At 39.5% G+C, this 16,563-nt stretch overlaps 2 protein-coding genes across 2 annotated transcripts in view; one reads left to right on the forward strand and one right to left on the reverse strand.

The window, feature by feature from the left end:
• Positions 1–9,016, forward strand: part of ap4e1 (adaptor related protein complex 4 subunit epsilon 1) — a 59,449-nt gene extending 50,433 nt beyond the window's left edge. The window contains exons 16-18 of the mRNA XM_048615735.1: positions 385–575; positions 3,312–3,472; positions 7,667–9,016. Of these exons, the coding sequence (XP_048471692.1) occupies positions 385–575; positions 3,312–3,472; positions 7,667–7,833 (519 nt within the window). The 3' untranslated portion in view covers positions 7,834–9,016. The remainder of the gene's footprint in view (positions 1–384; positions 576–3,311; positions 3,473–7,666) is intronic.
• Positions 9,017–13,432: 4,416 nt separating this feature from the next.
• Positions 13,433–16,563, reverse strand: part of tnfaip8l3 (tumor necrosis factor, alpha-induced protein 8-like 3) — a 109,123-nt gene continuing 105,992 nt past the window's right edge. Inside the window, exon 3 of the transcript XR_007265436.1 lies at positions 13,433–14,907. The gene's annotated coding sequence lies outside the window, so the exon portion shown is untranslated. The remainder of the gene's footprint in view (positions 14,908–16,563) is intronic.

The raw sequence follows: 16,563 nt of genomic DNA on the forward strand, positions 1-16,563 counted from the left end.
TTTTAAAAAAATCATTGTTTAAAAATAAGGGAGCACTCATTTAAGACAGAGAGGAGGACATTTTCTCTGAAATGGTTGAAAGCTTTTCTCAGTGGCGGAAGCAGTCTTTGAATATTTTTAAGGCAGAGGTGGATAGATTTTTGATAAACAAGGGAGTGAATGGGGGAGTAGGTTCAAGGGGCCAAGTGGTCTAGTCCTGTGCCTAATTTACATGTTCATATAAGACATTTACTTTGTGGAGGATCTCTTGCGAACCCAGCCTACAGCAGGAACACTGTTACCATTTTACCGGATCATATTTTTATTGATTAAATGGGATGTTGTTGTACATTTGTAATTTTAACCTTCACATCTCTCTTTTTAATTTTTTTTATAATTATGCAGACTTCTGAGAGCATGGACTTCCCTTTTCCAGTGGTGCAATCCCAAACCACAGTCAAATGTCAGCTCTGTCTACAGATGGTGAAACCATGTACCCAGGTGCTACTTACTGGACACCTTACTTATCACCTAGAGTCTAGTCAGCGTACCCAGGAGGAATTTACACTTGCTCTATTTTTAATTGATTTCATCAGGTATGAGACTAATGTGTACCAAAATGATTAGTTATAAACATTGCTTTGAATTTCAGAATGAATTGCTATATTAGAAGTTTGGCTATTACTTTGAATATTGAAAGTCCTTTGCAGTTTTAAATGTTGATGCATTCTGTCGTGCTGTTTGCTGAAAGTGTTTGTGTATTTCTAGTTTTTGAAATGGAATTGAAGAAATTTATTGCAACTTACTTATATAACAGTATTTCAATTGAAACTTCATTTGTCGTTTTTGGCATTTGCACATTTGCTTATCATTAGAGAAAATCAGGAACAAAAGGTCCAAAAGTAACTAGCTGTTAAAGGTCCTGAATAAATTGGGTATTAGTACTCTAATCCCAAGTGTATAAGAGCCTTAGCTCATAACTGTTGTTGAGGGTAATGGCCAAGTATTTGGCCCCAAATATATGTTTCATGTTATTTTCAAGCTCCTATTATCCTCCTCTGGGGAATATGGTTGTGAACTACCATCTTTGGGCCTTTACTTTGCTTGATAGGCAATTAAAATATTTAACATTATTTGAACAGCGCAGTTATGAAAAAGGCATTTACCCAAAAATATTAAGGTGTGATGCCTCTCTGCTGATAGGATACCAGCATTCACAGCTGGTTATTCAGAGGTAATTGATAACGTAGTCTGTTCTGAGTGGAAGGAGAAGGAGCAACTGCCAAAATTCATTGGGGTTGATTGTTGTCTGGGAACAATCCAACTTTTTGTCTTTCTAATCCTGTGAAAGAAAGTGCAGGCTCACCTGTCATCTGTGGGACAGTCTCTGGCCAAGCTTGCTAATAATCAGATTGAAAATGTGGAATATAAAACTGTTGGGGAGGTGTTGGGTATAATGCACTTTAGGTATTTCCTCAAGTGCTGATGCTCTCATTTAAGAAGAATGAATTGAAACTGGCCACACTTAGTTCAGAGATAGCAATGCTGCTGGAGTCAGAGACAACACTGTGGAGCTGGAGGAACACAGCAGGCCAGCTCCACACTCACTTCAGTCATTTTTGCAGGCTGATGAAACCCATACTGGAAGGCAAGAGAATTCAAAAGCCGTTGAAGTTTTTGACTTGGATCCTGTTTTTTTTTTGCTGAACAGGCTGTCCAGTGCTACAGCTAGAACCTCATCATTTTTGATTAGATCACTGCGATTGAGCTTAAACTATATTCCCTGAAATGCTAAACAAATCATTTTCCTGTTGGTGAGAGGATTGAAAGTAAGTGGGCAAGGATTTAAGGCACTTGGCTTAAAAAGCAGTGATGACATGAAGAAAACCCTTTTCATGTAGTAAGTAGTTAGGATCTGAATAATGCTGCCAGTCTGTGCTGGAGGTGCAGGTTCAATCAAGGCACTGAAGGAGGTGGCACTAGGTACATTGTTCCTTTAGAGAGCAGGCACAGACATGTTAGGCCTAATGCTGCCTCCTGTAAATAGCAGTTCTGCGAAATTTTATCTGTTTTAGCATGAGGAGATGCCATCTGGAGTTCAGGGTATGCCCTACAGTGACAGTTAAGAATAACTGAAAGAAGAATTTCCTTAGGCCATGTTCTAACAGCAGCCAATTTCAGATGAAGGTAGCTGACATGTTTGGACCATGATTCCACTTTAAATGGAAACATCTGTATGTAAGGGAATAACGAGAGTAAATTATTTTACATTTGCAAAGCTTCTTTTTCAAGACTTTTGCAGTAAGTGAACTAAAGAATGCTTGTATAAGGTCAAAAGTACCTTTCAAACTCCTATTATTTCACTTATAATTACAGTTAAATAGTTGTATTTCTGAGCTATGATATTGGGTGACTTGAAGAGTATCACTAAGTCATAATGCTCATTTAAAGAGTAGTGCAAACACGATGGGCTGAATGACCTCCTTGTGCACTGTAACAATTCATTGATGTTGTGCAGTTGGGGAGAAAACTTGCCCACTTTACTGAAGTTATAACAGTGAGACGTAGTTTACATCTTTTCTAATAAAAAATGTTAGGAAAAGATTAAGAATATAAGGCAGTATTTACAAGACAATGAACTCCTTTGTGCCTTTTCAAATCATACAACATAGAAAGTGGCCATAGTGCTTTTGCCTGCTCTTTGAAAGAACTAACCAGCTAGTCTCACTTCCCTGTTCTTAGAACTGAAGAGAAATTTCTCTCAACAGTGAGAGAATAAGTGCCACCCATTTACACAGGTAAAGATAAGTTTTAAAAACTGAAAGAACTGCAGATGTTGTAAATCAGGAGCAAAAACAGAAGTTGCTGGAAAAGCTCAGCAGGTCTGGCAGCATCTGTGAAGAAAAAGTCAGCATTAATGTTTCAGGTCCAGTGACCCTTCCTCAGAAGGATAAATTTTTACCTTGTTTGATTCAGAGTTATTGGAGAGCCTGGACAGAGAAAAAAATTGGAAAATGATTACACAGATGTAACAGTGTTTTGTTGTTTCTCAGCACCATCCTGGTACTGAGGTCAGAAAAAAGAAATGGTCTGTCTTCACAAAGCAAACCCTGAGCATCTGCCCAAGTTGGACCTTGCTGGTTTGTTTAGTTCCTGTAACATTTTAATATCAGAAATTGGATAATACCCAATTAATTCTCAGCACAATTGTACTGGCCCTGTCCTGATGAACTTGTGAAGTTAAATGTAACTTTTTGACAAGTACATGGTTAGAATTATTGTTCTCATTTGATAAGCTCTCTAACCTAGTTCTCTTGTCTATCTGCTTCCAGGCCATTAAAACTGACCACTGAAGAATTTGGGCACCTTTGGCTTTCACTTTCCAATGATGTGAAACAAAATCTTAGCTTTACATCAGATTCACCTGAAGCTCTACCTTCAGCTCTTGGCACACTGCAGAAAGAACTGAAGCTACATATTGTGGATATTATAGGTAACATTTATTTATTATGCAGCTTCCTGAGCTGAAATTATATATTAACAGAATCAGTACTTGTGTAGGCCAGACTTGAAAATATTTCCTGTTACACTATGGTCATTTTACTTTGCACTTCCATTGAATTTTCCCTCTCAGCTTTGCTGACTTCATGCTGGAGAATCTTGCTATGTGTGATGGTTGGCCTGACATCTTATGTTAAATGGTGACTGTTCATTTGTGAACCTTGACTGTGAATGTCAGCTATCTAGGTGACTGCAGTGGGCTTCATGGAGAAGTCTGATCCATGTATCATTCAACACCAACGTGTATTCATTCATCACTAATCAGAAGAGCCATCTATATGCAGACAGCAGGTTTTAAACGATGTCCCAAAGTATGGAGTCCTAGGAGGAGTTTCCCTTGGAAACTTTAAATTTGGAATAATTGCTCATATGATTAACTTTACAGCTACCTTTAATTTGTGAAGGAATTGGGAGATTGGCTATGACAGTCTTGTGACAGGCAGTACCTCTGTCAGTTGGCTAACAATGGGTACATATCATAATTCAAAAAGTTTAATATCTTATGTTTATTTATACAAGACATTGTTAAATTTGAAGAAAACAGTTTGAACACTTTAAACATGTGCTAGAAGAATAAACGAATAATGTTTTGCCCTTTACTCTCTTTCCTGATCTCCATTTTCTCCGTTTTCTCCTCTTCCGTACCTCCCTTCTCAACCCATTGATTTAAAAAAAACTGAATAGAAAATAGTAGAAAAACACATTAAAAGTTTTCCAATAGATCTTCCTGCTGGTGTGTGTATATATACCTACCACTGGCTCGTTGCTGTGTTTTGGACTGACCTTGTGGTTGGCATTGATGCAATAACCTAATTCCAAAGATATTGTCACTTACACAGAGATAGCAGATGAAGAAGGGTCCCGACCCGAAACGTCAACTTTTCTGCTCCTCTGCTGCCTGGCCTCCTGTGTTCTTCCAGCTCCACATTGTGTTGTCTCATCAATTACACACTTGGCCAGTAGATGTCAGCAGCAAACTGTTAAGAGACAGCAGTTCAGAATTCCAACTTATGAAAGTGACTATGTAAGAGACTGGAGTAAAACCAGTCTGGGGAAGGAAATAGAGTAAAGTGTTTTTGTGTTATATAGAAATCTTCAAATTCTCAATTTTTGGATGAATTTCTCCTGTTTTATTATGCTTGCATGAAGCATGAAATGGCAAGGTATCTTGTTGAGGTGGTGGGATTTTGTCTGCTGGCAAGGAACCTACGCTACATTATCTATCAAACCAAATGCCAAATCGGCAGTCGTGAGGTTAGGATCAAGACCCCAGGGTCAAAGGTCTTGCCTTCGAAGAGTTTTCACATAATCAAGAGGGTCTGCAGAGCTACAGGTGATTGTTTCTACAGCTGGACAAATAGGCACTGGAATGCTGGTGGGAGGGGGCACAGCAATTCTGGTCACTGGGACTGATAGGGTAGGAGTTTGGCAGCATGCAGTAACAAAGGCAGAGAGGTTGGTTCTCAGCTGCTCCCATCCCATCCTGATTTATAGCTCCTTGAGCAGGCAGACCACCTCTCCACCACGATCACCAGCCTAGAGACTGCACAGTTTTAGCTTTTGTGTAGAGGCAGCTCCACCTGCAGCCGGGTTACTCCCGACAGTGCTGAGATGAGGTCCTTGATTAGCAGTGGGATGGGAAGGTCAGCCTTGGTTCTTCCCACTCCTACATGATTCTGGCAGAGATGGGAAGGCAGTGGGGTCAGGTAAGACACCTCGCCATCCAATTAAATGCCTTTTGCACGTCCACAAGCCCCAATAGTGAGAACAGAAGATTTAGAAAATGGGGAGAGGAGCTTTGTTATATGTTAGCTGGCTGCCTTTTTGAGAGTTCTAATCCTTCACCTGATTAACATTTCTAAAGTCACTGACTAAACAACACAAAATCCCATCCAATTATCATTAATAACTTGTTAACTCAATTTGTATCAGGATTCTCAATTTGACATTCTTCATTTATTATCCTGCAAGTACTTTTTTGTAAAAGAGCTTCTGCTAATGACTATGAGAATTTTATATTTACCATAATTTTACTTCGTTATGTACTTACCAAAATTTTGCCTAACTTAATTAGGAATTTGGACTCATTAAGTTGGTTTTAGCAAACTGACACTTAACTGATTTAAATTTGCTTACTATGCCTTCTATTTCAGTGGAGGCATTAATCCATTTCAAGCACTTAAACATTCTCAATAATCGAAGGTGGAGGTGGGTTTGATCTTTTTTTGGTTTAGCTATGTATACCTAAGGTTATAAATATTGACTTAACCTCCAGAAATTAGTGGTTATGTTTGGAGATCTCTCTCATTTCAAAATGTCTTTTTGTGCTGCATTACACAGTCACCAGCCAGAAGCGTTAGTGCCAAGGCCCATTTTGTTGAAAAATAATTTCTCTCCTCTTAACAGATTGTCACACTTTAATTCTCTCTTCAACCCTCCTCCACTTTTGCCATTTATCTTTTGTTTTAGATTTTGTTCCAGTTGTGCGAAAAGTCCTGCATTTTTCCTTTTCCTTCTGTCTTCCTTTTTTCTGCTTCCACTCTCTTCACCTTTTATACCTTGTTTTTCTTGTTTCACATCTTATTTCAGTGTTTTCCAAACATTTTCCCATTGTGACTCAATTTTGGTGCTTGCTGGTTGCTGTGACCCCAAACCCTTGCGAGGGGGTTTTCCAGAGGTGGGGGACTGCAATTACGAACGTTGGGGAGGGCGTGAGTCTTCTCTATTGGGTTTGCAGCATCTAGGTCTCAGCATTTGGTTGGTTTAGGTTGCATCCACCTTCAAAACAAACTCCAATGATGTAGAGAAGCCATGCAGCTTTTAGAACTCATTCGCTAACTCGCTTTGCTGTGTCAGAGTTCGTGGCCCCAAAACGTCAGTTCACAACCCCTCTGGAGGTTCTGACCTTCAGTTTGGGAACCTCTGTAATTTTCTTTACATTCCACACAATCTCTGTTGGAAACAATTTAGAAAAAGTTGAGGAAGCAACTTGAGTAAGAGAAAATAAGTAGTACTGAACACTGGTCTTTATTACCCTGTCTGCTTTATTGAGAATGGCTCCTGTTTTGATTTGGGTGCCCTTTTATACTGCCATATTTGAATCAGTTTTGAATAGGGATATTTGGTGAAAGCATCATGGTCAGTAGACCATAACAGAACTAAGCATTTAAGAAACTTAGTATCATCAGAGACTGCATGAATGTTTGATAACAAAACTCTGTTCAAACAGTACAGTCAAAAACCCAGCCTCTCCTCACCTGATGTCTTTGTGTGAATATTTCTTAGCTGGTTTTCTTTGTTTTTGCAATTCTGGGGAGCCCAGGCCACTTTAGACATCTGACCATTGTCCCACCTAACAGCCAACCTGAACTCTGACCAGGAATTGAACCTGGAGGCCTTTCTGCTGTGCATGGCTCAACTCTTGGCAACAGTGAACAGTGGAGAAGACTAATCCACTACTTTTATACAGTGTGACCTTTTTGATGGGAATTTTTTAACAGGCATTTAGGATGAATGTATCATAGCCAAATATTGACCATAAATAAAGTTAATTATCACCACTCCAGCAGTCCAGGGGAATTTGTAAACTGCAAGAACGTGTGCAACTTGAAACCATCTTCACTACTTTGTTTTATTTCAATGGCTATTAACTGTTCATCCTTCTCAGTAGCACAGTTCTGAGTGTCTAATTTAACATCGCTATCAGAGTTTAAAATATGCTCTTTATTTATTTAGGTTTGAGTCGGGGATGGGGGGCAGAAATGATACTGAATTAACCGCCTGTGACCATTTCATGGAAAGAATGCCACTTGGCTTCAGCTCATGAGTGTTGTGGACAGTCAGGTGTGAATGAGCATGTTCTCCCTCTTTCCTGGAATGCTGTGGCAACTTGCTCCACACTGAGCATGCTTTTATGTGCTGACCTCAACTGGAAGGCATTGGAGTTGTCTTGGTTCAGAAACTGGTGGATGGGACTATTCTCCCAGTACACAAACCGCAGTTTGCATTTGGTATTGCAGTACTAGCTATAAAATGTATGTTTGCGAAAGTAAGCATTACCACACACGTATTTTCACTTGCTAGGTATGGAGCGTTTGTCCAAACTAACTTTTTCTTCCTTCTGCAGGAACAGAAGGGATAATAGCATGTCAACTGCTACCATCGACGTCCTGTTTACTTCACTGTCGATTTCATGGTGGGATTTTATCAGTGTGGCTGCGATCACCTTGCAGTGTCCTTCCAGACTGTATGTTATATGAATGCCAAAAGGTGATGCAAAAAGTTCAACTTTAGCAAAAACTCGAGCCAAAACTAGACTAGCTTGTGTAAGCTTCATTGTGGTTTGCAGAGGTTACTGTGTAGATTGGACTCAAATGGCTGAAGTGTTTGGTGCAAGATTTCTTGTTGAGGATCGGTGAAGATTGGTTGTTCTAGAACAGTGATACAAGAAAGTGGTTAACAATTGTAAGTGACATTTAACTGGGGAGTGAGATTTTGCAATAATTAAAACTTTACCAACCCAGCACCTACTTGACCAATTTTTGTAGTGTCTGTGATAGACTTGTTTTCCTGGTGATTTTCTTTGAGAGATGTTCAAATATTTCACTTTGATATCATTTCCAAAGTATTTTTTTAGAATGGAAGTTTCAGTTGAGACCTTGGCTATTGTCAAGATGCAGCAATGAAATTCCGAGTGTGCACTGCTGGAAATGAGAAGAAATTAGATCAAACATGTTTCATTCGTATTTGAAATGTTGTACATGTTGGGATTGATGAAATAATTGCACAGTTTCCTACATTTTTGTTAAATGCCAGGAGCCTTGGGATGCTGTAATATATTTACAGTTTACAAGTAAGCTTAAAAGTTCTCATCTTTAAAATTTCACCAAAGTGCACACCAATTTATTCTGCCTGTGGTACAACTTGAAATATTGGTAATCTATTCAAATACCTGAAGTATTTTGTACATATATTTTGTTGTCTTTTTCTAAGCACCGAAATGATCAAACCTGTATTCTTTGTATTGAGCATTAATATTGGATCTCATTTGCTGTAGTTAGAACTGAAATACTGGAGCAGTGAAACAATGTACCTGTACCAAGCAGCGATTTACCACTCAAGCATTTTAGTTTAAACACTCAAATTCATTACAAGAGCTCTACTGGTTTGTTGCACTATAATTAAGTGAGTTTGCTTCTTATTTTTGCACTGTGGACAAGATAAAAGTAAAAATCGGGGAAGACTTTTCATGGTGAAACAGGTCAGCTCTGCATGTAATTTACTAATGTTTATTGAAGACTAACCCAAAGCCTTATGTTTGTATAATATAATAATCCAAGTTGAGTTGTCCTTATGGTACAACCTCCCTATTTAATAATGGATATGTATATTATATATATAAAAATACCATATTGTAGGTGTTTTATTATGGTTTTCTTAAGCACCTGTAATTTAATAAACATACAATGCCAAAAAAGCTTTTAGCCATATTATGACTTCATTTTATCCTATTTCTCAGTACACAGCCGTTTTCCATATCATCTTACTATGAATCATACTTTACAACCTGCAGTTGCATTAGTTCAAACTCATCACTGATGCTGACCAGCCAGAGTTGATAGTAGACATCAACTGTGACATAGACTGGTTTCTTAGTGATACTTAATTTGACGTGAAATATTTACTGTTTCTTTTACCATTCTCTTTACTCCCTCTTCAAAGGCATAATGCGCACACATGAACTATGTACATTACTTAAAGAAAAAAAACCTTTTAACTTGATCTGCACTACCTTTAAGATAAATATTTTTATTTTAAATACTAAGTGAAGATCTTAAAGAGCTTTAAATGAAGACAAGTACCAGCAAAACAAAAGGTTCATTGGCTATTTATCTCATCGTTATTTGATATTTTATTGGTGCAACGTAGTTACATTTAATGGTACAGAACTCTGGTCTCCAAATAACTGAAGAAGTTTGAGGGTCAATTTGATGTGTTTGAGAGATTTTGTAAATTCAAGTCTTACTTATTTTACACAATCAACCTCAGCTGTTGGGACTGATGGTTGGTTCCATTTTTTTTGCTATCTAGCTGTCAGCTTCATAACATACAGCTAATGAAATGAGTGGTGTAGGTGTAATCCGATTGACACAAAATACTCCAAGGCAGATTATCATTGTCTTTGGCAATGTGGCGTGTCAACATTGTGGGATTATGATTAATCCATAGGCACTGTAATTTTCCATAATCAAATAACTCCTTGGACAGAATAAAGATGGGTCTCAGAATTTCATGTAAGAATGAATCTTGGGTGTGGGGCTTCAGTGTCTAACACAGAATAGGTCAGGAGCACCGCTACGAACCAGGTCTGGAAAGCATATGAGAAACTGAGACTGTAGTAAGTGGTGAAAAAACTGAGAGGAGGAGGGAAAAAAAGAAACCCACTCGACCCAGTCGTCGTCAATCTGCCTATTTGCAGTTTTGGTAGGAGTGACCGCCACATAGTCATTATGGAGACGCAGTTCCATGTTCACTTTGAGGATATGCTGTACTATATTGTGTGGCAGTGCCATCATGTTAAGTGAGAGAGATTCAGAACAAATCTAGCAGCTCAGAGCCAGGCAACCATGAGGATCTTTAGGACAGCAGCAGAATTATTTTCAATCGCAATCTATCTATGACACCGCATATCCTGCACTCCTCCATCAATATCAGATTGGGGAATAAACTCTGGCTCAATGAAGACTGGAAGAGGCATGCCTAAAGAATGAGGCATCAACCTAGTGAAGCTACAACACAGGGTAACCTGCATGCCCAAAGCAGAAGCAGCACGCAATAAACAGGGCTAAGTAATCCCACAACCCAACTGATCAGATCAAAGATCTACAGTCCTGCCGCATCCAGTCGTGAGTGGTGGTAAACAATTGACAGTTCACTGGAGGAGGACGCTGCACAAGCATCCCTATTCTAAATGATGAGGTAGCCCAGCATATCTGTGTGGAAAGACAATGTTGAAACACATGTAACCACGTTCAACTACAAGCGGATGATTCATTATGGCCTTCTCCTGAGGTCCACAGCAGATGCCAGCTGATTCAATTCACACTCAGAAACATCTGAGGATATTTAGATTACCAGAAGGTCTTTTAAGTGCACGAAAGGAGGCTGCTGAATAAGAGCCCATGGTGTAAGGGGCAAGGGAATGGCCTGGATAGAGGATTGGCTGACTGGCAGAGAGTGGGGATAAAGGGGATGTTTTTCAGGATGGCAGCCAGTGACTTGTGGAGTTCCATAATAGTCAGTGTTGGGACCACAATATTCACATTATAGATTAACGATTTGAACAAAGGAACTGAGGGCTTTGTTGCTACGTTTGCATATGAGATGAAGGTAGGTGGAAGGAGGTACAGTTGAGGAAATGGGGAGGCTGCAGAATGAGAATTGGTAAAGAAGTGGCAGATGGAATACAATGTGGGAAATGTGAGGTTATGCACATTGGAACAAAGAATAGAGGTGTAGACTATTTTCTAAGCAGAGAACCGGTAAAGGCTTTGGAAATCCGAAGCACAAAGTCCTAGTTCAGGATTCTCTTAACGTTCGTTTGGCAGTGAGGAAGGGAAATGCAATGTCAGCATTCATTGCAAGAGGACTAGAACACCAGAGTAGGGATGTGCTGCTGAAGCTGTTTTAAGTATCTGGTCAGACCGCATTTGGAATACAGTGAGCAGTTTTGGGCCTTGTCTCTAAGGAAGGATGTGTTGGCTTTGGAGCGGTTCCAGAAGAGGTTTGCAAGAATGATCTTAGGAATGAAGATGTTATCATATGAGGAGGTTGGGGACTCCGAGTCTGTACTGAGAATTTAGGAGGGTGGGGGATTGCATTGAAACTTCCAGAATACTGAGAGGCCTGGATAGAGTGGATGTGGAGATAAGTTTCCACTGGCAGGAGAGACTCTGACCCAGAGGTGCAGCATCAGAGTGAGGGGATGACCCATTAGAACTGAGCTGAGGATGAATTTCTTCAGCCAGAGGGTGGTGAATCTTTGGAACTCATTGCTACAGAAGTCTGTGGAGGCCAAGTTATTGAAAATTGTCTTTAAGACAGAGAAAGATCGGATCTTGATTAGTGAGGAGATCAAAAGTTATGCGAAAAAGGCAGGAAAATTGGATTGAGAAACATATCAGCCATGATTGAATGGCAGAGCAGACTCGAAGGGCAAGATGGCCTAATTCTGATCCTATATCTCATGGTCTAAGACAATGGATGCTACAAAGACTTTTTGACCTTACAGAATTCTGGTCATAGTACTGAAGACTTCTGATCCAGCACTGTCCTGCCACTATCTGTGATTTTTCTGGTAGAGCTACAGCATTGACACATCCCTGATATTGTAGAAACTGTGCCAGTTATTTCTTGTCCACAAAAAGCAGGACAAATCCAAACCAACCAATTACTACTAAATTGGTCTACTCTCAATAATCGCAATGTGATAGAAGGGATCAACGACAATACTATTAAGTGAAACTTACTCTAAAATAACCTGCTCATTGGCCATGGCAGAATGGAAAATTAACACTTGATTCCTGACCTCATTACAACCTTGGTCCAAACATGGATGTGAGAGCTAATCTCAAAATGAGGCAAGAGTGACTGTCCTCGAAATGAAGGCAGTAGTTGACAGTGCAGCATCAAAGAATCCTAGTAAAATTGAAATTAATGGGAAATGGGAAGAAACTTTTCACTAGAAGTCATATCCAGCACAGTAGAAGATAGCTACTAGTGTTGGAGCCCAATCAAATCAGATCCTGGACATTTGCAGGAGTTCCTCAGAATTGCATCCTTTCTGTTCACACCTTAAGTGTTCATTCCCTCTTCACTCACCAGAGCAATGTATATGTATTGAAGTGAGCTAGTAGAGCATTTGGTGGCTCAGGGAAAATAAAAATAATAAAAGTATAAACTCTGGCAAAACTAACAGTATTTAACTTGAGCCTACCCCCCACCCCCCCCCCCCCCCGGCCCTGTTTATTACTGAGCATTAACTTGCATATGAATGTAGTTGTTCACACGGGGCAGCTATTCAGGTAAGTGGACTAGTTTAGTTTTGGGACGCTTGGTTGGCATGGCTGAGTTGGATCGAAGGGACTGGAAACATGTTCTCATCAACATTGTGACCCTGCAATATGATGTGTTTATTTCTATTCAGACAATAAATTGCTCTTGAGCTAGCTTTTTTGAATTAATATCTGTAGCTTGAATACAGCAATGAGGTCAACTGAACGTATACAATTGTTTCAATTTGTGTCTTTTTGAGTAAAACTTAAAAGTGAGGTATTGTTTGTTCTGTCAGATGGACATTAAAGATCTCAGATGTTTTTCAAAGAGAGAGAACACTGCTGGTTATGCTTAGCACAAAGGGAGATGGTTGTGATGTTGGGCATCTGTCTTCCTGGCGCACAGGAAATTACTGCAGGAGTTCCTCAGGATAGTGTCCTAGGCCCAACCATCTTCGGCTGCTTCAACAATGACCTTCCCTCCACCGTAAGGTTAGAGTTAGGAATGTTTGCAGATGATTGGTTAATGTTCAACACCATTTGTGACTCCTCCGATACTAAAGCAGACCATGTCCAAATGCAGCAAATCCTGGACAACATCTAGGCTTGGCCTGGTAAGTGGCAGGCAATTTTGTCTGACACACGTGTGGTCTAAATGACCATTTTGAACAAGAGAGAGTCTAACCATCGCCCCTTGACACTCAATGGCTTCACCATCACTGAATCCGCTACTATCAACATTCTGGGATTTACCAACTCTTTAGATGTGTAATCACGTAACAAAACAGACAGTTGTTTAAAAGTACAGTACATTTAATATACATATTTAAAATGCATGGAAAACTTATAGTACATGACTAATAGTTCATACAAAGTCTGTGCATTACTAGAGCCAAATATACCAAATGTGATTGAAATATGGTTTCAAAAATAGGTTGCAGATTGACCATTTGAGACGATTTTACATTCACATTGTAGCCTATCAACACAGTACAGTTATGTGCAATAGAAAAATTGAACAAAAACTAAAGGGACATAGCTAAAATAAAAATTTAGCAAGTACGTACAATAATGTTGAACATATCCGAATATCAAAAGCGTAGAAAGAGTCAGCAGTCGTGAGGCAAATTCAACTTGAACTTTTGAATCAGCTGCTAGTGTTCTGGTTGGTGACAAAATGTACTTCCTCTAGCTATTGATTCACAGTGAAAGATAGTTACTTTGAAAAAAAAAGAACTTGTATTTGTATAGGCCTTTCACATCAGGAGGTTCTAAAGTGCTTAGCAGCCAAAGAACAGTTTCGAAGTGCAGTCATGTTTGTTATGTAGGCAAATGCAGCAACTGACTTGGACAGCTAGGATACACAAACAATAATGAGCTAATGATCAGTTGGTCTGATTTTGGAGGATGTTTTAGAGAAACACTGACAGAAACAATTTCTTTATCAAAAGTGCAATGGGATCTCTCACTATAATAGGTATATGAAGCTTCAGCTTAATATCTATAATACACTCTTCTGGAATGGGAATAGGCCACTCAACTCCAGAAGCCTGCTTTGCCATTCTAATAGCTTGTGGGTAATGTATAGTTATGCCTTTTGTTCCAAATCTTTATACTCCTATTCAATCTGTTTTAAATTTAATTTGACCCAGCATTTATAGCCTTTTACAAGAGAGAGAATTCCAGTTTTTTGATTGGCAGAATGAGATTCCTAAATGGTCAAACTCTATATTTTTACAGTTGTATCCCCTTGTACTGGATGCCCTTGTTAGAGGAAATAACTTCTCTGTATCCACACTATCTAATCCCTTTACCATTTTAAGCACCTCACTTAGTTCACCATCAAACTTCTAAATTCAAAGGAATCCAAATCAAATTAATGTAACCTAAGTATTGGTTAAAAGTCTAAAATTTCACCTTGCACTGTTGGATTATTTGAATTTAATCAGTTAGCTGGGACAGTGAATAATTCCTGTTGTGGCTATAACTTAGAAATGATTTGCAATTGAAGACTAAAAGATAATATACCCAATGGCATTGATGTGTACCATGATTACAAGTCTTTGTCACAACTTGAGATCAATGCACCAAAGAAGAGGTAATGTTATAATCATTACCTGGATCCTCTTAGTCTGATTCCTAATGTTTTTTTTAATTTCTATGTTCCATCCCCTCTTTCTGACTGCAGCAGTTCCACACCCTTCAGGTAACCGAGCTTTACGTAACCCAAAAACAGATCAGCTTCAACTTTTCTCCCAGACTTCCTAACTGTCGAGGCATTCTGCATTGTAGAACTTGAATCTTCACTGATGTTCTGCCAAAAAAAAACACTCAGATTATAATGATTAATGGCTAATGCTTTCACTTTTTTTGCCAGCAAGGTAATACTGCATTTGGCAAGTGTGTCATACTGGTGGAAAGCACTTGCTGATGTGCGTGACACCACATTTCAAATGGATCGTCATAATCCACAGTTGACTACTGGCAAATAAATATACAACGGAATGTCATTGTGGCATCACCTCTCATCCTCTGTCCTTTTTGTCTGTGGGTGAACCTAATCGCCAATGGCAAGGCCCCCTTCAGATCTCCCTTTGAAATCAGGAGCCTGGATTGTGAATCCTGCCCAGCGTGCGCTTTGTGCTCAGCAGTGCCAATGAGGAGGCTATCCCTTAGGTTCCCAGGATTGTAGAGTACACAGGCCACAAATAATACAAGGCAGAGAGGGGACAGTGGGTGATGTCAGGGGAGTCAGAACAAGGAGGGACTGGTTTCTATTGGGTCCCTTGACTGAGTCTTTGAATGAGGGCCCACTTGCTTATCCCCGACAGACTGCAAGCATTCTGCACAGTCTCATCTGTGGTGCATTCTGCATGATGATTGGCTGCTTACAACCAGATTAATTCTAGCGGAAATGGAGTGACACCCTTAAGACATCATTAATTGGCTGCTTATGGGCTTCAATTTGGCAGGGAAGGCAGGTCAAGTCTAGGCTTTCCTGCTTAGAGCTTAATTCTGATGGGGAGGGGTGATGGGGTATCGTGTTGAGGTTGAGGGCTCTTGTGGAGCAGTGGTAATGTCCATGTCTCTGGGCCAGGTGATCTGGGTTCAAGTCCCACCTGTTCGAGATGTGAGTCATAACATCCCTGAACAGGTTGATTTGAAAATGTAAAAAAGACGGAGGGGTTCATGTATATCATCACCCTGCCTATATAAATGCCATTCCTTCCTCCAAACTCACCACTAGCAGAACATAATATTCTGCCCCATAGAATGGAACCTCAATTTTGAACAGAGTTCAGGCGGGTACAATTGAAGCTCTTCTGATTGAAGATCACTGACCTGTACAGATGTGACCAGACATGTTGAATATCTCTGGCACTTTGTTCATATTTATGATTTCCAGCATTTTGCATTTGCCAAGAATTTTCTCTCCAATGTGAGGCTGTTGACCTGAAATGTTTTGTTTCTTGTTCTAGAAATGCTGCCTGACCTGTTAATGTGGTTTCTGTTTTAGTTTCTTTATTTTTCATAACAACTTGCAACCAGTTTGGTGAAATCCCAACCCAATTCTTAGTTCAGGAGGTTGGAGCTCAGTAGACAAAAATGTGGTTGCAATTATAGACGGGTGTTTGAAGAGGTCTAAAAGGCACATTGATGCTGTACAGGATCTTTTGAGGTTAGGTTTGTTAGGCAGTGATTTTTTTTTAACCTGACGAGTGAAATTTTATGATTAAGACTAGCAGAAGAATGCTGCACCATCTGACATTCACTTCATCTGGACAAGAGCAAATCTAAAATATCAATCACAAAATAATCTTTAAAAATCCAATTTTTTTGCCTCAGATGGAGGAAAAAGATCCTTGGCAAATGACTATCAGAAGTGATAGGTTTTGTTTTGAAGGAATTAGTAACTAAACTGCTGCTAACTTGTTCATGCCAACATACAGTGGATTGGTAAAAGTAAAGC

Source organism: Rhincodon typus, chromosome 33 (assembly GCF_021869965.1).
Source record: "Rhincodon typus isolate 14 chromosome 33, sRhiTyp1.1, whole genome shotgun sequence".
Classification (NCBI taxonomy): domain Eukaryota; kingdom Metazoa; phylum Chordata; class Chondrichthyes; order Orectolobiformes; family Rhincodontidae; genus Rhincodon; species Rhincodon typus.